The sequence below is a fragment of the Daktulosphaira vitifoliae genome, unplaced genomic scaffold (assembly GCF_025091365.1).
Source record: "Daktulosphaira vitifoliae isolate Bord-2020 unplaced genomic scaffold, ASM2509136v1 Scaffold_1, whole genome shotgun sequence".
Classification (NCBI taxonomy): domain Eukaryota; kingdom Metazoa; phylum Arthropoda; class Insecta; order Hemiptera; family Phylloxeridae; genus Daktulosphaira; species Daktulosphaira vitifoliae.
The window spans coordinates 6,744,865-6,766,353 of record NW_026099572.1 but is presented as its reverse complement, the minus strand read 5'-3'; the positions used below and the strand labels follow the sequence as shown (position 1 = coordinate 6,766,353).

Here is a 21,489-nt window from a genome sequence, read left to right as displayed (position 1 = left end):
TAAATGACATTTTTATATATAAAATAATTTGTTATAATTAGTTGAGTAACTCAGTTACTGAAAATAATTAGCCTAAAAATTATCCATGCGTTGGAGAGTCATCATTAGATTTCCATTTTTAAATATTTTTACATCAAATTTTTCTTTTATTAGATTTAATACTTAATTTTACTAGGTAGACCAATTAAATATTTAACAATATATCCAAATATTTTTAAGAATGCTACAGGTCACTTCCTCTTAATTGGAAAATACATATATAATTAGTTTTTTAAGTATTTACTAAATTAGGCTAATGTATGCCCCACTCCAAGATGATGAACTTGAATTTTTATTCTAATTAATAACCATTAATGTCAGGGCAGGATTAAGATTTATATGATCTTTAGATAGTACTTTGAAATGGTCGCTTTCTATGGAAAATATCGCTACCAAACAAAGTGATAAGTAGAAAAAAAAACCTAATTTATGTCACTAATCATGACAGTCTAGTAAAATTTTATATGGACACCGGTCGGGTGTCATATTAAGGAGGGTATTCGCCCTTTTGCCAACTTATGACTAATTTGTTTCAATATATAAAGTAGTATTTCTATCTAGTTAAAGCTATTAGCACTATAATTTTGAAATTTTTTTCTTAACTTACGTAATAAATGAAAATGTTGCAAAAAATACAGCTGTTATAAGACAGTTTAATGTTGATATTTTTAGTTTTTATTTTTTACTAAAATAACTTTGAAAACTTAATGGTTTATTGCGAAATTGATAATATTACATACAAGCTTACTTGACTACAACTTATTATTTTTAAACATCTAATTATTAATCATAGTTCTGTAGAATATTAAAAATCATATTCAATTTTTGATGTTTTAAAAAATGTGCCTTCATTAAATTTAAAAAAAAAAAACCATTTTAGAACATATAAAACTATTAACTACCGAAAAGAAAAAATAGTATTACTTTTTTTATTTTAAAAGTTTTGTGTGAGTCATAGTTAAACAATCACTCCGTATAGACGAAAATATATAAATAAAAAATTAGTCGAACCGAATTTCTGAAGCTATTCTTTGTTTAGTAAGAATATATTAGAATTAGACTTATTATATGTAAATTTGTAATTTCCTATTTATAAATTTGCCATAACACAAACTTTCTGCTCTCCTTATTTATTTAAATGACCCTAAAAGAAGTTGGACACAATTTAATACTGTTTTATCTAGGTACACCTGTTTTAAAGCCTATCAAGATAATTTTCATAGTTTAAAAAAAAATGTGTTCGCGTTCTTAAAATAACTATTTTTCTTTGAATTACGTTATAATTATAAAATTGCAATTACTAAACAAAAAATTATGAGAAGTCTAAATGTATAATTTTAAGTTTTTTACGTTATAATAATTAGCTATATTAATTTAAATATTGCACTGTTAGTACAAGAGGGTGGTATCTTAAAAAAATTTGTTTCGAAATAATCTGCTTCAAAGTTTTATTCTTCCATATTTGTTACGCTATGTGGTATTTTACTTTTAGCATTTATATTAAGTTTAAGCCAAATTTTATGTAAATTGTTTGCATATTTAGATAGTGGTAAATATTTACAATTATATATATTTTTATGATACAGGAGAACACAAGGTAGGTGAAATGAAAAGTTCAGTGACAATAGTTGAGGACATGATAGGAAAGGTGGAAAGTTTTAAGTATTTAGGGTCAGCTTTGCAATAGAGCGGTAGTATTGACGAGGATGTAAGACACAGGATTAATCTTGGGTGGTTAAAATGGATAGAAGCGTCTGGTGTGTTATGCGGTAAAAGAATTTCAATGAGACTGAAAGGTAAATTCTATAAGACTGTAGTGAGACCAGCTATATGATATATGGGAATATAGAGCAGAGAATGAGTGTAGCAGAAATGAGAATGCTTAGATGGATGAGTGGAGTGACTAGAGAAGATAGGATAAAGATCGACCATATAAGAGGCAGTATAGGTGTAGCGTCAATTGTAGATAAGGTGAGAGAAATAGTCCTAGATGGTTTGGTCATGTTAAGATGAGAGAAGAATGGGAAGCTGTAAGAACAGTCATTGAAATGAATGTTGATGGAGAAAGAGGTAGAGAAAGACCAAAAAAGAGATGAAGGAATGCTATTGAATGCGATTTAAGCGTAGATGATTTGGGTGATCGTGTCAAAAAAGCCGTTTAGGATAAGGGTGGCCGACACCAAGTAGTTGTGATTAAGGCGAGGAAAAAGAAGAAGAAGATATATTTTTAAGCACAATTTTCATTTTCCCCACTAATCCCTATAAGATAAAATACAATTTTTTCTTTTAGAAGTTGTTAGTATTCTACCTCTAAATAATGTTATTAGTTTTGATATAGTTAATTAATTTATATGTCACTACTTTTTAGAGTGCTTATGCCGTTTATTTAGTTATACACTTATTTGCTAAATATTCCTTAACGCGTCTTAGTCTCTCAAAATCTATAAAATATTGTTTATTGTTAATCAATATATTTTCAGAATAGGAAAAGATAAATTTAGCCCCGTTATAATGTTTGTTCTATTCGCATTTTCCTAAAACCTGAGGTAAAGATGATCATTAGGCAATAGTCGAAATGAACGATACAACATATACAGGGAAATCTTTGAAATCGCGTAACACTTTAATATTTAAAATTATTGTAAAACTAATGAATTTTTTTTTTTAATTCCTACTCATCAATTTTTTTGTTTAGAATTAAGAACCAAATATAATTTTTATAACGTTATTATGACATATAATGTTATATTATTATTATAAAAATTTTTTATAACTTTAATTTTTACAATTGCTATCTGGGTTGCTTTGAATTTTGATGAAATTTAAAAAAGTTACAATTAAATGTAATTTGTGCATTGGTATAAATTATGGAATTTAAAGCGTTCTATTTCATTAAATGTTATTTGTGCGTAGTTTCATGATAATTTTTTTGAAATTTAACTAACACAGTATGTGTCAACAAAACTATATTTTATATCTATTAAATTATTGTATTAATAATTTCATTTTTAATAAACTGTGCCCCTTAGATTTCTTTAGAATTGTTTGTACAGATGATAAAATATTCTTAAATATAAAAACTTAAGAATATGTTACCAAGGTATAATTCGATCAATTCTATAATTTAGAACAATTGAAATAGCAAAAGGATTTCATTCAATTAATTTTTGTTTATGTTATGTTCCATAGATAGATGAATATATTAATAGATAGATATTATTAATTTTCGGAAATAAAATAGAGTTTGATTTATTAAAAAAACTACTTTCATTTTTTTTTTATTAATTAATGACTGTTTTTTATAAAATATAATAAATATGGAGTTGGTTTTAAAACATTTTTTATAACGGTAGTAGTGACGGCTCCAAGGTGAGGGCGCACGCTTTTAACTTGACTAACATCGTGTAGTTTAAAAATTATTATGAACGTTAAATAAGCAAAAATTTATTTTGTTCTCTAAAAAATTTCATAATATTCTGTATCCTACCTTGAATGGTAGTTTTAGAGGTAATTTTTGATAGTTGAATGGGACTAATAATTATTTTTACAAAAGATGGAAAGTATATAAAATAATATTTTGACTGACCGATAATCACTTTTTTAATGTTTCTTTTTTAAACATTAGTATTGAATTATTAAAACAAGGTGAGGGCGGGGAGTTTTTGTAAAATTCTATTTTTATAATAACGCATAGACAAGGCGAAAGAGCTGTGTAACATAGTAATATTCGTATTTTTTAAATTTAAATTATTGAATTCATACTGTCATATATAGTTAATTTGTTTAAATAAGCTTTATCTTTAAGCGAACTAAAAACCATAGCTTAAAAAAAAATTATTCCAAGAATCATCTATAACCCTTAAATTTCAAAAAACCAAATGCTTATAATAAATTAGATGTCTATATTTAAGTATTACAAATCTTATTTATAAATATTATATACATGGGTTTTATACATATAATATTTAAAAGATTTTTCTTAGTTCTTCATGTGATTTAACGATGTTTATTTAAATATGTTTTTAATACATAATTTATCTTATTATGCAATAGATATTTTATTAAATAAGGTTTTTAAATCATTTTCATTATTATTTTTAAAGGAATTATTTGAAAACCCCATGTAAAGGTAGTTTTTACAACATTGCACAATATAAGTGAAACATTCCTTATTTTTATTACATAATGAATTTGAAAAAGAATTGATTTCTTCTTTCCAGTCCTTTTTAATATTTTCAGGACTTTCAGCAATTTCTTGCCAATGTTTTAATATATTTTGAGTTTTATCATTAAATTGGTCATTTTCTGAAAAAAAAAAAAACTAAGTTTATAATTTAAAGCTATAATTTTTTTTTTTTTTGAAAAAATAATTTTAACATTTTAATTTATTACCAGAATTACACAGTAAATATTATGTACTAATACTTATTGCTGTGTTTTTTCTTTTAAAAATTTTAGTATAAAAATTCTTTTTTTTTAAATAACACATAAAATTTATTCTTAAAAAATTCAATTTCAATTTTTATATATATGCAATTTGTACCAAAAAAGAAACAATAAGAGTATTGGCTAAATTAAAATAACACATGAAAAAAAAACTTGACAAAAGAAGCCACCCATTGATGACACTTTTAAGTATACATATATTTTTATATATATTTCATACACAAATATGTATAAATATTTTTTTTTTTTAATTAAAGTAATAGATCTCTACACTATTTGCGTTTTAATCGTCTCGGATGATTACCAGGAATAATTTTTGAGGAAAGACCTTTTACCAGGGGATTTGAGTGAGAGAATAGTCGTGAGTGGAATTTTTTATAATAAGTAATTGCTGCTTCTTTCACAGTTTTAATTTTCAGGCCAGTATGGAGTGTGAAGTTGGAAATCTATGGAGGGGAGTTAGTTAGTTTTCTAAAGGTAATATTTTGAAAAGTTTGTATTCGATTTAAATTTGTTTTTTTGGCATTACCCCATAATTGGATGCCATAGTTCCAAATAGGTTTAATTAGAGAATTGTGCATTAATATTTTTGTTTCTAAGTTTGTGTATTTATTATTAATTATTTAAGTTTTAAGCATACGATGTCTGAGTATTAATTGTAGTCATTTTTCACTAGTGTGATGGGTCCATATAAGTCGGCGGTCGAGAGTTAAACCAAGATATTTTACTGATGGAGTTGAGGAAATTTGAGTGCCATAAAAAGTAATACTTGGACATTGTTCAAGCCTAAGAGTAAAGGTTGTGTGAGCTGATATAGCCTGATTAATCTTAAACCTCTAATTATTATACCAGACTTCCATTAATAAATGTGGTTTTGTAAATTATACAGGCAATAATAGGATATTTATTTGTTGATATGATTATTTTATCATCTGCATAATCTGCGTTTTCTTTCGTTTAAACATTTTGATTAGAGGAAATCAGATGTTTTTGAATTATGAATTGATATTTACACGTATTTTTTATGTCTTATTTATATTCATTAATGAAAATATATGATGAAATATGTTTCTAAAAAATTCAAAAGTGGGTCATTTTGGTTTGGGCCGACACTAATTTATGTTTATATTATTTAGTATAGTTCTATTTGATGTTAATTTATAAGAAATATTACTTTAAATAGCATTACAATTTTAATAGAAAATATTTTTGTTTATATAAATTTTTACTTACCAGTATCAATAACCTCCTGAATTACCCCTGCTTCTTTTATGCATGCATATAATGTTAACATTCTTTTTGTATATTTTATTTCCATTGTCACTGATTTCTACAACATATCAAAAACATTTTAAATATCATTTAATTAGTATTTATAAGTTTGAAAAAAATTTCTTGTTTTCTATAATAACACAAGATTACTTAACTATCCTAATCAGTTGGTAATTTATAAATTTTTCTTTTTTCCCATTGATAATTTTAAATGATTATAAGTTCATTCTAAAAATTTACTCAATTCAGAGATTTATCCTTCTTCAATAATCCCCAAAAAATATATGTAAGTCATCAGTAAGTCATGAACGGATTTTTATTGTTCTCATTTTTTGTAATAACTGATCTGTTTTTTACTTACTGAACACTCTTTATATATTTATACAAAAGAATACTTATACTTTTATCTTTTGAAAATTGAAAAAAATATTCTAAAATTATCTGTAATATTCCTATTTTTACTTAAATACATTAATGACTACAGCGATTGAAAACTACAAACATTGTATACTTTATTCATCATACGTTTCTCTTAGATTATTTTTATTTTACTTGAATGATAATAATGCTATTTTGATAAAAAATTTAAACGATATTAAAATTAAAAATTATATTTTGGATATAAATTAAACAAAATTATGTCATTTTAAATTCGAAAGGCATAGCCAAAAAAATCATAAATAGTATATTACTTACGAAAATTGATAGTAAAAAGAAAATTTTACATATATTCAAAGTCATTCTAATAAAAAAAAAAACATAAAATTAAAATTATATTCACTAATATTTCATTAGCAAATCTAAAACATAATAATTTTACAGTGATGAACGTGTTGAAGCTTTCGTGGATTGTCCTATTGCTTAAAATTTTTACGGATGTATTTATAATTTATTCATTTTTATTTAAAATTAAATAAATAATTATTTTATTTGTGAAAAAAAAAATATCTTTTATTGTGTGTCGACCAGTGTTTTAAAAACATTGTTTATAATTGCATACAAAATCGATTAGTAATAATATAATAAAAAAATAGTGTTTTGAAGTTTTCTGAACTATTTATTTCATTTGTAACTTCATACTTGATTTTGTCTAATGTTAATAAATATATAATATTGTTAAATAAATATAAAAAAAAATTTTTTTAAGTTTTTTTTTCAACTTAATTTATTAGTATTTAGTCCTTTAATAATACTGTTATTTAATTACTTGATAGTTATCCTAACTTACCTTATATTGAAAATTATTATATCCAGTGTGCCTTTGAGCTATGGATCTACTTACTTCAATTTTTAATTCTTATTTTACTTTAGCCATCAAATGATTTTTAACACATAATATATATTATATCAATGATGTAATATTAAAGAAAAATAAAGGACACTTGTTCACATATACTTAAATTGTAAACATTTCAATGCACATTTTAGCAGATAAAATATCATCCTCATAGCAGTTATGAAATATATATAAAAATATGTATATAGCAGTTATACTATATAGGTACAAAAAATACTAGAAAAATCTTGAATAAATATTTTTATGGGTTTTTACAAATTGCCATTAGATAATTCTATAGTATTCTTCGATTATTTAGGGATATTTCAGATGGTTTAGATTAAGTTTGATTCATTCGTCTCTAAGATCGTTGTAACTCATTGTGACCTAGTAGATAAGTCATAAATTATTTTATTACTATTTGGCAATCCATTATATTTGTTTATTGTATCGTAACTTTGCAGGTATTTAATGTACGATAAAATATAGTTAACATAAATTATTTTGTCAGCGACATATTGTGTTCAAATACTCAAAGCGAGCTTTTTCTGTATACATGGTTGTTTTATGTATTAATTTATTTCTAGGCAAAGGTAGATATTGCACTTTGTTTTGTTCTATTGTAACAAAACGATACTAGATACAATATAGTCAATGTTGTTGCGTCTAAAACAAATTGTACCCAATAGGCACAGAAATTGTAACCTTATGCGCTTTTCCATAAAACCATTTAATGAGAGCCCAGCCTTTCATTGTATACTAGTCAAGTTATTTTTATTTTGTCACACATCACGCTAGAGGACATAGTGTTCATTTATCTTATTGATTTTTTTAGAGAAAATGTACTAATTTTAACTGTATAAATCTTGTGTTTTTTTTGTATAAATCGAATACCATAAAATAAACTTGGAAAGTTTTAAAAATCATAAATATAATGTATAAATCTGTTTTGATAAATTTTACAATATTTGTTATATTTATCTATGTATTTCGTTTGTACAGTTTTGTACTACGTTTTAATGAAATTATTGACGATCACGATCGTATGCATAATGTAATCGTCTTGTAGTTTGTGTAAAATAACGATCTCAACAGAATGACATATTATTCGAATGATTTATTATGTTGTTTGTAAACTAATTCTTATTCCAGGTAAACACTTACATTCTTATGAATGAATTTACAAATTAAATGATGGTACAATATGACATTTAAAACTCATAGCTTATAAACAATATAGTTGTTATGTTCTTCCAACGCAACTGCATATTAAATTTCTCGAAGTAATGATATAAAATACATCCTATGTTTTTTATTGAGTTATGTCATGTAATTGTATGAAAAAAAGTCATTTTGTGATGGTAAAATATCAAAATAATTTCTTATAAATAAACAAAAATCCGTCAATATGTTACTTTTTAAAAATAAAAATATAAATATATATTTTACACTTTACTCACTTTTATAAAAATCGAACATGCTTGTAACTAAAAGTCTGTCGCCAAATATCGTCATTTCATAAACAGTTCATATTTTCACTAAAAACTATATTTGTTTTAATTTCTAAAATCATTTGTTTTACAAGAAATAAAAATCAATTTTAATATAAAATGGAGTTTTGCGGTTGATGCTTTAATGCTTATAGCTCTGTAAATAGGTTATGAACCAATATTATTACATCTTTTTTGAGTANATATATAAATATGTGTTATTAGAAATAATTCTCATAAATGATAAGTGTTAGAATTATAAAATATTATGTAATCTTAAATAGACAAAATACACATACAAGAGTTGGCACTTTCATAATTGTGTTTATAAATACTTATGTAACATAAATTAGTTAAGCGTATGAAATATTCAAAAAATCTGTTGGATTCCGACTGGGCAAAAAGCCAATAACACATTCAGTTTACACGTACATAATACAAAAACAGTAATTTACTACTCCCCGAAATTTATACGAAAAAATTCGAATTCTATTGTTACCTTGTACATTATTAATCGTATCATATATTTGTATCGAGATTTGCTAACATAATATTTCCGGAGTTTGTTGGTGATCTACGCTTTAAGTGAATATCATATTTAGCCATAAGAATGGAAATGTTTGTGCAATGGATTTAGTGGAAAACCTACACTGGCTTCGTTTCGTGTGAATTTCCTATTTCGCATTTGGTAACAAAAAATTGCAAACAACAAAAGTAAAAACATAATTAAAACAAAGCGAACTTATTTTTATCATATTATTACTCAGCACGCCATGTATGGCGACACATGACACAGAATCAAGAGACAACGACAAATATAGAGCGAAAACAATGTGTTTTGTGTATTCTTTTCAATTTATTAAAAAAAAAGGAAAAATGCGTTCAGTCTTATACATTATCACCCGAAGTAGTCTTGTTTGTTATTGTAATTGAAATGTCATGATACCTTGTGTGAGTTTTTACGGGATCTAAAAGAATTGTAATAACATAAATAGTCTTAAAATAAACGACGTCTCTTTACGTGTGCTGTTTTGATGGATTCTAGTGAATATATCTTTTCGTTAGTTTGTATAAATTAAATACACAACTGACTTATTTATCTATATCTCTTTTTCTCTTCTCTGTGACAATGCTTATATGTTTCATTTATTCTTAGTTAAGCCAAACGCAACGACTGCAGTTGTTTTATGGGTATGGTAATTAGGTGGATTCAGGAGTTCTTATGGCACGGGCTACAAGAAAAATACATTTACTCGGCTGACACCTACATCGTGTCTTTGTATTTTAGTGACTCCTTCGTTAATATTTCATTGGTAATGGTCAGCTGCCGAAGTGGTAGTTTTTTGTGAACCCTTTTATTATTGCATGGAAATGAAAGTAGTCGATTTGATGTAAAAAAAACTGTTCTTTATTCAGCGCACTTCACCGATTACAAGAGATATACTAAAATTATTGTTTGAAGACATTTATTCCTTCTTAAAGTCTATTCTTATTTTATTTACTTAGACGCTATACATTTTTTGTGTATAATTATGATTTTACAAATATTATATTTTTTTAAGACATCGTAAACTGTAAATTATTTTATTTAGGTTCTAGTAGTTCAGTTATTTTTACAGAATTCAACGTGTACCGAACAAAGAATTCCAGACAAATGATCTTCATTGATTTAATCTAACGTCCGTCTTTTTAGTTATTCTACAACTTGATATTTTATGGACTTAATTATTAGTATTTTAATAACCACGTGTTTCAACTTATTACGATTAATGACTCTCTTTGTTCAAATGGCTTAAATTAACGCATATAATGATCCAAAATCTACTATAATGCACCATAATTTACTATGGTATCTTTATCCGGGATTATTAAGTGGCTTAACGGGTCTTATAATTCTTGATAAATTGAGTTTTAATATAGTCTTGTTATTTACTGTACATAAGTAGGACGCACGGTTAAACAAACGTGGGTAAATTTGAGTAATTTGGGAGCAACCATTACCCAACATAACTTTGTGGTTAAGTAAAGCTTTCTTTATAACCTAGATATAATTTTTAAGGGTAATTTTTCATTTTCTAATATACATGTTTGAATATAGAACCGATACTGTTGCCGTAATGTCAAAACGGTTTGTTATTCAAAGTGGTCTATTTATATTGAAATACGCGATAAATAAAATCGTTTTGAAGAAACAATTGCTTAAATTTATGAACTATTTTAAACTATTATTACAGTAAAAATGTACAAATAACTGTTATGATGATACATGATGTAATAAATGGTTTATTGTGTAAATTTCATCAATTTTTATGTATTTGTTTGAAAACGTTTGCGTTATAAAAGTTATTCTATAAAAAGAACGGGTACTTATTTGTCTATTAACTGTGGTCGTTAGATAACATTGATTATTTGAGAATGATGAGACTTGATTTGAAATCAAGCAGTGTGAAAGAGATTAAAAGGAAAGCTAGTAGCTTTTAGGTTAAACTTAATAAGTAGGGAATGCTCAGTGTGCGGGTCATTAAGGGATACATAAAAGTGCGGGAAGTAAACAGAGAGATATTAGTGAATAAGGGAAACTTGAAACGAGGATTATAGTGGCTGTTCCAACGTATGTGAGATTTGGTGAAAAAGAAAACGAAGGAAAGTAATTTTGATAAATAATTTCGTTGATAAATAAATGAAACTTAAGTTGCAAAGTAAATATCTTAAGAGCTCCCCGTCAATGCTCCTTTTGAGATAACAATGTTTCTATTGTGTTTGCAAAACTATTGCTTCCTTTATTTTAACAAGATGCCAACAATATGTATTTTTACATCAGAATTAATAGTTGAGAAAATCATAACGGAACTTAATGTCGGTTATTTTGTATCAAGCCAACTTTTATATTTTATCTTTTCTTTAAAATTAAAACCANATATTTTATCTTTTTTTTAAAATAAAAACCGCAATGAAACTTTTTACTTTTATTTTGTTGCGGTATAATTTATTATTACTGAGATAGTTCTTTCTGTCAATGAATACACATAATGAATTTTTTTTTACTTGAACGTGTTTGCTACAAAGATTTATATACCTGGCTGTGTATTAAGTTATATATTATGTAACTCATACCTTTATTAGATGTTATACTCATTGTTTGCACGTGTTTAAGTCGTAAATCTTAAAGTTATTTCGAAGTCGCTAACGTGGCTTTACAAACTATAGTATCCCTAACTATTTTATAGTTTATATTTTAAAAATATTCTCTGTAAAAGACGTGTTTGAAATTTGTCCTTTAATAATAATATTCATGTTGGTACACTCTTAGATCATATCAAAAAATATGTTTTATTGTTAAAAATTTATAACATACCGGTACATGTAGACTAAGTGAGGGGTAAGTTTTTGAACCTAGTTTACTACTATACACCTAATCTATTTATTCTAATTATTTAAATGTAACTAGTTCTTAAAATAATTTTCCAAAATTAATTATCAGCTTGTTAATTTTTGCTCGTCATATCAATCTAAATCTAAAATACATAAAATTTGATTTTGTATTTTAGCACTGAAACGTCGTGTTTCAACCAAAATTAATTAAATGATGACTTGCTACTCTTTAGTCCACTTTGTCTATTTTTTACATCATTTTATAATCTCTAATGGAAAATTCATGTTCAAAGTAGTGGTAACTATAAATTATGAAGCTTTTACTTGTAGCCTTTGTTCTTAAATCAACATCAAAAAAACTAAAAAAAAAATATATTCTCTATATTTAAATATCTCTATTATATGAATAGTAAGCACTTGAAACAAATTGTTGAGCGAATTAATTTGCTATCTCGTCAATATTTTATCATTGTTTTTTTTTTAAGTATTTAAAAATATTGATCGATAATAATTTTCAATTAATTATTTATTACTACAATTTTCTGTTAATAAGTAGAACAAATATTTTGTCTCGGGTGTATCTCAAGTTTAATTTTACAGTTTTATTATTTTTTAGGAATAACTGTATTGTTCCTTATCAAACTTATAGTGTACATTAAAGTGAATTGAGCTATGCCTGTGTGATGACTTAGTACATCAATAGTTAGTTTCATTGAGGTGTCAGTAGAAAGAAATTTTATTGCATAATTTGTACTACTGATAGAAGTGTTGCAAATACTACTTATTATTAAAACTTTTTTCACAAAACGTTGTATTAACATGTGGAAACTCTTAAAGATTCCACCTCATTAAATGTAGATTCACATTTGAACACCCCGATGTCGATGATTACTCATTGTGAAAATCGTATTAATTGTGTGCTCAAGGTGTAAACTCGGTGTGTTCAATTGCATCACTTTTCGTGTCATTAAAAAGCTTTGATGGAAAATATTGTTTTGTGGGTGCTTTACGAGAGAGAGATAGAAACGTAGATTGTCTTTTGCTTAACATGTACTCGCGGCCGTAAGACTTTAATGTGGGAAAAAGGGGCAAACAGAAGACGGTAGTGTCACGTTTCTAATTGAAATTAGAAGTCCAGCAAAGCTCAACCCGTGATTTGTGGCCTTCGACCTCCCCTTTTCAAGTAGAGAGTGTCAGCTATTATAGATTGTAATAGGTATACACTGGAAAAGCTTTGAGTTAATCTCGCTACCATCGTAAAATTAAGCCACCGAGGCCATTAAGCACATTATTACTTGTTCACTCACGTAACACAATAAGGTGGCCGTACATCAAATGAAAGGTAGTTGGTTTATGTAAACTCTGGCGGAGAAAATTAAAAATTCAAGCATTCATTTTTTAAAAATCGTGTCCCCTTGAACATTCTCTCTATCACGGCCGAGGAGAATTTTATGTTTTTAGTTAATGTTTGCGTCCAATATTTTTGAAATTTATAAACGACACGCTGTGCAGTAAAAGTGACGTTTCATTTGGAAACAGATTCTCCTGCAGTTTGTACGCCTATTGTCGTGTAATTAGAACAAAACCGCGCGGCTTTCCTTTAAACGTTCTTAACCAGTCGACGTTGAGACAGATTGATTATTCGATTGAATTTAAAATTGACACAAGTCATTCGGACAGTTTTATCAGTTTAGAATAATAATATGTAGAAACCTGCGTAATTGATCGCACGGTGGCAAATGCCGTCGGTCAGGCTGCGGAGATGGACAACAGCCCTATTTCGATGTAACGATATGCGTGTCTTCTATAGCTGAAGTGGTGTTGATCGAAGCAATTATAACTGAACCGTCTGTAGTTCGACTTTATCTGACCCTAATCTGAATCGGACCGACTTTTTTCGTCCGACGTACGTCGTATGTCTACAGACTAAGTAACAATCCGGTCCCATTAGTGTTAAATTTCGGTAGAATCGCCAATGATTATATTCTAAAAAGAAAACAACCAACGTGAACAATATTCGGTCAGTATATTTACCACGCAAACGTACCACTCCTACGTTGTTAATGGACGCGAAATATTTTCACCGTTCGACAGCCAGTTGTTATAATATTAATTCCGCAAAATGTGTCGATCGATAAGATTAAATAGTATGATCGACGCAAAAACATATGTGTACTACTTTGTTACACTGCGAGTAGTGTAACGAAATTCTAAAAAAGGGTTGTGTTATTTAGTTTTCTGAACTTTATAAAGTCTCTAGACTATGAAAAATTCCCATACGTCAGTATGATATATTTAACATACGCGTTAATTTTACACATTGAATTTTACATTCTAGTATCGAAAATTAGTGCACAAATATTAAATTTTCAACGCTATTTATCAGATTTTTTCTTTAAATACTTCCAGTATATGTATATGAAAATTCGGACATTTAAGTGTGTACATCCAAATGATTTTATATTTTCTCTTAGAACACTATTATTTCTTTTGAAAATGTTAAAGGCGACAATAATATTCGTCTTGTAATATTTGTGTGCGCGTACCTTAATGTAAAACTGCTGTGAACACTTGTACTTGAGCTTTTTAATTAGAGTTTGTTACTTTGTTTTCGGAGCATTTTCCAAAGTTTAATTCCGATTACCAGCCGTCAATGCTGTTATCGTAAAGACAAAAGCTATAAAAACGTTATTGTTGGCGAAAATTAAAATACATTTTCCTAAGTATTCGGACTGGTTAATGATCGTTAACCGACGGCGATAGTAATAAAACACATTTAGTCACAGAGTACGAACATCTAGAATTTAAAAACCCTTAAAAATGCTCTAGAGAATTGGCGTTTCAAATAATTATTAACCAACATTTAGCCACTGTAAAGTCTCCAAGAGTTGCCGCGAATACGTTTTACGCCAGTTACAATTCGTAATTAAATTACACTCTCAAAGGCTGCCCCATAAAACTTTTCTTAACATCGTCTGGAGTATTCGGTCCAATAGCTTTTGCGTTACAGATTTAAATTGTTATTAAATTATCGAATTAATTCGTTTTAATGCGAGCCGCGTAACTCTTTTATTAGAACGGAGACAAAATCGTACCAAGTCTTGTAGTGACATATTAATAATAATAATTTGTAATAAGGCTGTGTAAAATTCACAATGCTACAAAGTTACGTATTTAATAAAGTTTCTATTTAATACACAAAAGTGTATCGGCGATAAGGTCTTTTGTTGCCGAGGTACTCATTTTAGTAAGTGAATGCTATTCAGCAGACGGAAGTGTTTCCGAAATCACTTTGTTTGCGCTCTTAGAAAAGAAACAAAAAAAAACCCTGAATATTATCGCGTATTGTAAGGAGTTTATTTTAAATCTCTCTAAGATGGCTATAAAAAACAACTTGTTATCGTATCTCAGAAAATTACATATACCCAATTGCAATTGGATACAATAGTCTGTTTTATAAATGCAATAATGCGCTACGAGTAGTATTACAGTTTAATTCCCAACGGTTGTGCTCCTACATTGAACACTTCACATCTTTAATATACATTAGTCTGTAGATATTTGATTGGAATATTCAGCTGGAGTAAGTATTTAGTATAAAAATTTGTTTGTAATGCTCCTAGAACAAAAATTCATCATTAATATCATCGTTCAAAATATACTTGAACTTATATATCAAATTATTTTGAACCGAATTTAATCTTTTATCAGAATAGTATTGAACATTAACCGGATATCTTCATACTTGGAAAAAAATATTAAAAATTAAACGCTACATTCGGTATATCAGGCATGTCTATTTGAGTTTTTCTAGTAGGCGGATATGTCCGATGAATACATATAACTGTTTAAAAAACAATTTTCTATCGAAAAATTGAAAAACATGAATTTTAAAAAACATTGGAAATAATCGGTTATTGCATTGGACCTTTTGTAATGATTTCTGGATCATATTAGATTAATGTGTTCCAAAATACTGAAATAAACTTTTAGTCAAAAAGGGTGAAATATATTTCTCCTAGTTTACATATTTTGTTGTGAATCACTGAAATAACTATTTACTTTCCACTTTTTCAAATCTAATCATTATTGTTTTCTTTGTTGTTCTTAAAGTTACCTCAGAATCATTTTATATTTACATACTTGAATTAATCATCTACAATTATCAATCGATTTAAATCAAATAATTGATTAATAAAAATTTGGTTAACATTTTGATAGCAATTATCATAAAAATACCAATTATTTTATTATTTTTAATTTATCATGAAACCATAACTTTAAAATTATAGTGAGCGTTTTACAGTTTGAAGACATGTATTTTTTTTTTGATTTGAACTATTTTTTTTATTTAGAAATAAAAATAAATGGATATTTAAACGGTTATCGAAATGATCATTGAATATATATAATATTATTAGTAGTTATCAATCTGTTTTTTGTGCTACATTGTGTAGACAATTTTATAAATATTGACACTTTTTTTTTATATGAAAAGATTTATTTTTTACTGTTAATTTATTAGAAATGCAAAAATAATAACTTGATTTACTTCCAAAAGACTGTTTTAAAGTAAAAAAAATGTATTTATGACGTGTATCTATTTTGTAAAATATTTAAAACAACAAATGTATCAAATGTTGGTTCTTAAAAGCAAAATCATTCTTTGATGTGCACTTTATTTTTCGGTTATGGCACATGTGCTCAAACCATAAATTCCCCGACTACAAATTTTCATTAGATTGGCTTAACAAGAAGCTCTTATGACACCAAACGTATCGTTGTTCTATTAGCACACACATGTTAACTGCCAACATACGAAAACTGCCTCGCACTCTTTCCATCAATTCTCGCTTGCCTTAGTCATTTAGCTTTTGTGTAAAACATTATGTTCATGAAAAGGATGTTCTCCGCGAAAATCTTATTACGCTCCGTCGTCACAATAATTAACTCTAGTCATAAACAAAAGTCCAAAGTTCCCAAAACGGCCGTAATACTGAAATTCGTATGTGCCCGTCAACGAGCGGTGTTTCTATGAAGTCGTTACGTTATAATTTAACGTTTTGGGAAATCGCTGGGGAGAGGTTTCACGGGAAACTGTTTCGTTTCTTCTTCCACGTGCATTTAGTGAAATTGTTCTATCTTTATACCGTAAAACAAGTTAGTAGTGTGTTTTCTCCTAAGTCAGTCGTCTGAGTCCATCAGACAATAGGTATCTCACAATCTGTTCTCGAATAGCGCGGAGTATGTTAAGATAAAAGTTTCACAAGAATTTATCTTTGAATACGAGTTTACATATTACTTTGATTAAATTTGTCCCTCGCGACTCTGACGAAATTGTTGAGAAATAAACGCATGACGCTTCGACGAGCTCATTCATTGAAGATTTCATTTAAATCAAACTTATTCTCAATAAATCTGACGAGAATTCGGAATTTAATTATGCGCCTTCTAAAAGTAAAAATATAATGTTGGTACATTTTCTAAGGCTTTTCTAAAATTTCAATCGTCGAGGCTGTTTTTCTCTGCGAATATTGTCGTGCACAACGAGTAATTTATAAAATATGACACGTTTCCCATGTATTTTTCATTATTTACCCTTCTTAATTTTCTAATTAAAATCGTATCGGTAATTTTATTTTCAGTGCGCAACGGATATTCATGTGTTCCTGTCGCTTTGGCTGAAGGACTGGACATTAAACTAAACACTGCAGTCAAACACATCCATTACGGTCCCAACGGCGTCGAAGTATCCACTTACAATCCGCGTTCTAGCAACGCTGCTGGACAAACCTACAAAGGTAAATATGTTGTTAGCTTCACTCATAGGAAATACGATCAAGGGATATTTTATGTAAACACATTGTGCCTACAATTACAGCGGGCGAATGACGTACTTAAATGTTGGTGAATTGCCAACGACGAAACACATTAAAACGTTTACCGGTGTTTTGCGACCAATAATCGAACCAACAATTGCCTGGGATTGATTGATGCGTTTAAATAACACATTTAGTATTATTTTTCGATTTTGCGCTTGAATTTCAAATGGAAAGCACTGTAAAACCATCTCAATGCAAATAAAATCAACCTATTTGTACAGCCAACATACACGAGCTTGTATTAAACGATTCGTTGGTCAATACGGCCAAATATGTCGGTCAGCCGTTTATTGTTTGCACTTCAAATGATTTTTTTACCCTCATTTATACGGGTTATCACTGAATATGCATTTAAAATCTAATAATCAATGGCCGCCGAAACGTTTAATAAATTCTGCGGTGTTTGCGCAATGATGTACTTGGCGGCAAGTTTTTAATTATAACCGAAAATACTAAACAAAAAAAAGGACTAAAGGGTTGCTTTTGCTTTGACGAGGACCCAAAAGCTACATCGGGGTTCAATAATCTTTTTTCGTGTTTTGAACGTTTTTCTTAATTACTCCCTTGTTGAAATAAATGTAAATGGCAACTTTCTTTTAAAAATAAAATCGCTTTCCGTTGTTTATAGTTGAGTTTCATTTGCCAAATTTTATATTATTTTAACAATTATATTTTGTTTTGTTTTTATAAGATTTAATTAATAAATTTCAAAGCGAATATATTATTCATTTGAAAACTTACTCTAATCGTATATTTATTGTAATATTTTTATATTGAAATATATCGAAAACTGCGACAAAATAGGTGCCGCAAACTAGTTTAGGATAAACAACAAAAAAAATGAGCCAAGTGAGGTCATCAATACCGTTACGAGGATTTTAAATATAAAAAATTTACTTTTTAACGCAATTTATATAAGATTTAATTACATAATTTTTTTGAAGTTTTTGAGTTAAAAATTTTTCAATTATTGATTAATATTTTAAATATATTTCTGAATTTTATATGTGGGTAACACTGAAAGTTATTTATATCGTATAGCTATAAAATTAAATGAGCTTGTTGCGTTTTTTAAAGGGTATCGAGTAAAATAAATAAGTATATTTGTGACACGATTCTAACTTATTCGTGTATTTTTAGGTGATGTCGTTCTCTGCACATTGCCCCTGGGAGTATTAAAACAATCGACCAATCAAAAAACTGAATCGCTTCCTAATACTATTAAATTTTCGCCGCCATTGCCCGAGTGGAAGGTTGCTGCTATTCAACGTCTTGGTTTTGGAAATTTGAATAAAGTCGTCTTGTGTTTTGATCGAATTTTTTGGGATCCCAACGGAAATTTATTTGGACACATCGGTACTACCACTTCCAGCCGAGGAGAACTGTTTTTGTTTTGGAATTTGTATCGAGCTCCCGTTCTTTTAGCTTTGGTGGCCGGCGAAGCTGCTAATGTTTTAGAAGAAGCTACGGATGATGTTATTACAGCCCGTTGTATGTTAGTATTGAGAGGTATATTTGGCACTGCAAACGTTCCAGATGTAAGTAGATTATTATTTTAAGTTTCATAAAAAAATTGTTTTTTTTTAAATTTTATTGTAATCGTTTTATTATTATATTTCGTACCATTGCATTTGAAATAATTTTTTAATACTTAAAATGGAAAAATTAAAAAAAAATGTTGTTCTACACGCTATTGTTTCTGTAGAATTAAATATAATGTATATTTCGTCTGACATAAATTAAATTTATTGTTTTTCTATATGGGTATATTTGTAACGTAAATGTGTTAATAATTGTTTTTGAATTGTCTTCTTGAAGTATGTTATTAAGAAACGAAACATATTAAAAGTAGGTTTTCGGCGTTAAAAAATTAACATTTTAAATGTAATATAAATCAACCAGCGTCATCGTAAATTACTATAGTTGTTTTTGATGTCAAATTCTTACTCTCAACTATCATATTGGGCAATCTTCCTCATTCAAAACCAACCTCATAAATCTTTGTAGTACTACTAAATTGGAAAAAATTTGTTTGTAGCATTATCTTACGATTAAATACTTGACTGGGATGTTGTATTTTAATTTACTAGCAGAACGCCAATATTCAAATAATTGTGAATGACTAAAAATCTCACTTTATCCGTTTCCATAAAAAAATGTTGTTTCGCTATTTAATTATAAATGCCAATGACACTTTTATCATCTAGTCAATCGTTTAAAGCTTTAGGAATTTATAAATAGATGACTTAATTAAATAAAATGAACGTAACCTAGAAGTTAATGTTATAATTTTACTTATAAATCTTTTTAGGAATATACATCTTTATAAATCTTGATGAGTTGTATAATTTTACACAATAGCGGGTTTTTTGAATTTTAAATGTATGAATTAATTTGATTTTTTTTTTTCGTTTAAAATAAAATTTCACGTTTAACAGAGGGTATAATTATAAGTTTTATAGAGGCTTTTACTCATAAGATCTTTTGTTGATGAAATTTTTCGGTTCAAAAATAAAATCATGAAAATTGTTAGATTTATGATTAGATTTTAATTGAAATATTGTGATTAAAAATGTTGAAATGATTTTTCAGCCTAAAGAAACTGTCGTGACACGCTGGAGATCTGATCCATGGGCTAGAGGATCTTATTCTTTTGTAGCCGTAGGCGCTTCTGGATCTGACTATGACTTACTAGCTGCTCCCGTATCTGCTACACAGTCGGATAATTCAGACGAGCCACCAGCATTGGATGGTAGTGAACGAATTTTTTTCGCAGGTAAATAAAGCGCTATATTGTTTTAAATTGATGACATTTAACAATATTTCGGTGTAAATAAAGTTAAATTAGAATATGTCAAGTTAGTATATTAGTGAAAATTCTGGTGTTCAGATAGTTGCCTTTTATGGGCAGATCCTGTTTTTTGTCAACTTATTATTCAATGATTTTACGGCTCTTTAAAAATAACAAAATGATAGTAATGATATGTAAATCCTTTTGAGTGTTATATATCCTCAAAACACTTCTTCACTGTAGAACTATAGAATAAGTAAAGTGTAAACCCAATCTCGTACGTTTCTGGTTGTAAACTCTGATATATTATTATTTATTATTATTCTTCGAGTCTACTGACACGACGTTGACGTGTTAACCGATTACTCTTGTGTAGTAATACAGTTGTCAAACAGATTAATAACCGTAACGACGAAGGGGTTGATGTGTGCGTCACCATCGTTTTTTCCAGGGAGAAATTAATTTCTTTCACATACTCTCAGAAATACCAGACGCTCTTTTATTTGTCAGCTTTCTGTAAATTAATGTGGGCTCTGAAATATGTATTAATATTACTCGACAGAGATGGAATTTACCTATTGAAGGACTCAAAATACGTTGTATTTTTTTAGGTGAGCACACCATACGAAATTATCCAGCTACGGTACACGGTGCTTTTCTAAGTGGACTTCGCGAGGGCGGTAGAATTTGCGATAAGTTACTAGGATGCCCTTATGCGGTTCCTAAATCTCCTTAATAAACGGTTTCCTTATTTCAATACGTCATACACACTATAATTTTTTCATTTTTGTTNTAAACGGTTTCCTTATTTCAATACGTCATACACACTATAATTTTTTCATTTTTGTTCATTTTCAATTATAAAAATATTTTAGCTTTAAGGTTTTGCGACAATTATCGTATTATACTTCACAAGAAGAT

The 21,489-nt window shown here is 27.9% G+C and overlaps 3 protein-coding genes and 1 long non-coding RNA gene across 10 annotated transcripts in view; 2 read left to right on the top strand and 2 right to left on the bottom strand.

Moving 5' to 3' along the window:
- The window catches only part of LOC126910446 (lysine-specific histone demethylase 1A-like), a 357,992-nt gene that overhangs the window by 130,735 nt on the left and 205,768 nt on the right, over window positions 1-21,489 (bottom strand). The window lies entirely within an intron of this gene.
- LOC126894639 (possible lysine-specific histone demethylase 1-like) lies at window positions 1,061-21,352 on the top strand. 6 transcript variants are annotated; one of them, XM_050666062.1, is made up of 5 exons: window positions 1,061-1,077; window positions 17,541-17,696; window positions 18,918-19,315; window positions 20,370-20,553; window positions 21,180-21,352. In XM_050666062.1, coding segments are annotated over exons 1-5 (864 nt in total). In that variant the 5' UTR covers window positions 1,061-1,076; the 3' UTR covers window positions 21,305-21,352. The 6 variants fall into 6 exon arrangements, with proteins under 6 accessions (XP_050522019.1, XP_050521790.1, XP_050521861.1 ...); XM_050665833.1 differs by lacking the exon at window positions 1,061-1,077 and adding an exon at window positions 4,611-4,674; XM_050665904.1 differs by lacking the exon at window positions 1,061-1,077 and adding an exon at window positions 7,943-8,185.
- On the bottom strand, window positions 3,939-8,677 carry LOC126895819 (uncharacterized). Of its 2 annotated transcripts, XM_050668110.1 has the most exons (4): window positions 6,986-7,220; window positions 6,454-6,499; window positions 5,719-5,815; window positions 3,951-4,344 (listed from the first exon to the last, which is right to left on the bottom strand). In XM_050668110.1, the coding sequence occupies exons 2-4, from the start codon at window positions 6,496-6,498 to the stop codon at window positions 4,082-4,084; spliced, it is 405 nt and encodes a 134-aa protein (XP_050524067.1). In that variant the 5' UTR covers window position 6,499; window positions 6,986-7,220; the 3' UTR covers window positions 3,951-4,081. The 2 variants fall into 2 exon arrangements, with proteins under 2 accessions (XP_050524148.1, XP_050524067.1); XM_050668191.1 differs by lacking the exons at window positions 6,454-6,499; window positions 6,986-7,220 and adding an exon at window positions 8,494-8,677 and having other exon boundaries at window positions 3,939-4,344.
- Window positions 4,698-6,973, top strand: LOC126896454 (uncharacterized). The gene is made up of 3 exons (XR_007701856.1): window positions 4,698-4,846; window positions 4,905-4,962; window positions 6,580-6,973. It is a non-coding gene; the product is annotated as an uncharacterized LOC126896454 (long non-coding RNA).

Bases quoted from the DNA above. Each gene is read 5' to 3' on its own strand.
- LOC126894639 (XM_050665833.1), top strand. From the start codon at position 4,626: ATGAAAAAAAAACTTGACAAAAGAAGCCACCCATTGATGACACTTTTA. The intron at 4,675-17,540 runs GTATACATATAT...TTTTATTTTCAG, and splicing joins CCCATTGATGACACTTTTAA to TGCGCAACGGATATTCATGT. The intron at 20,554-21,179 runs GTAAATAAAGCG...GTATTTTTTTAG, and splicing joins TGAACGAATTTTTTTCGCAG to GTGAGCACACCATACGAAAT.
- LOC126895819 (XM_050668110.1), bottom strand. From the start codon at position 6,498: ATGACTTTGAATATATGTAAAATTTTCTTTTTACTATCAATTTTC. The intron at 5,816-6,453 runs GTAAGTAATATA...GATATGTTGTAG, and splicing joins TCTTTTTACTATCAATTTTC to AAATCAGTGACAATGGAAAT. The intron at 4,345-5,718 runs GTAAGTAAAAAT...TTTTTTTTTCAG, and splicing joins TCAGGAGGTTATTGATACTG to AAAATGACCAATTTAATGAT.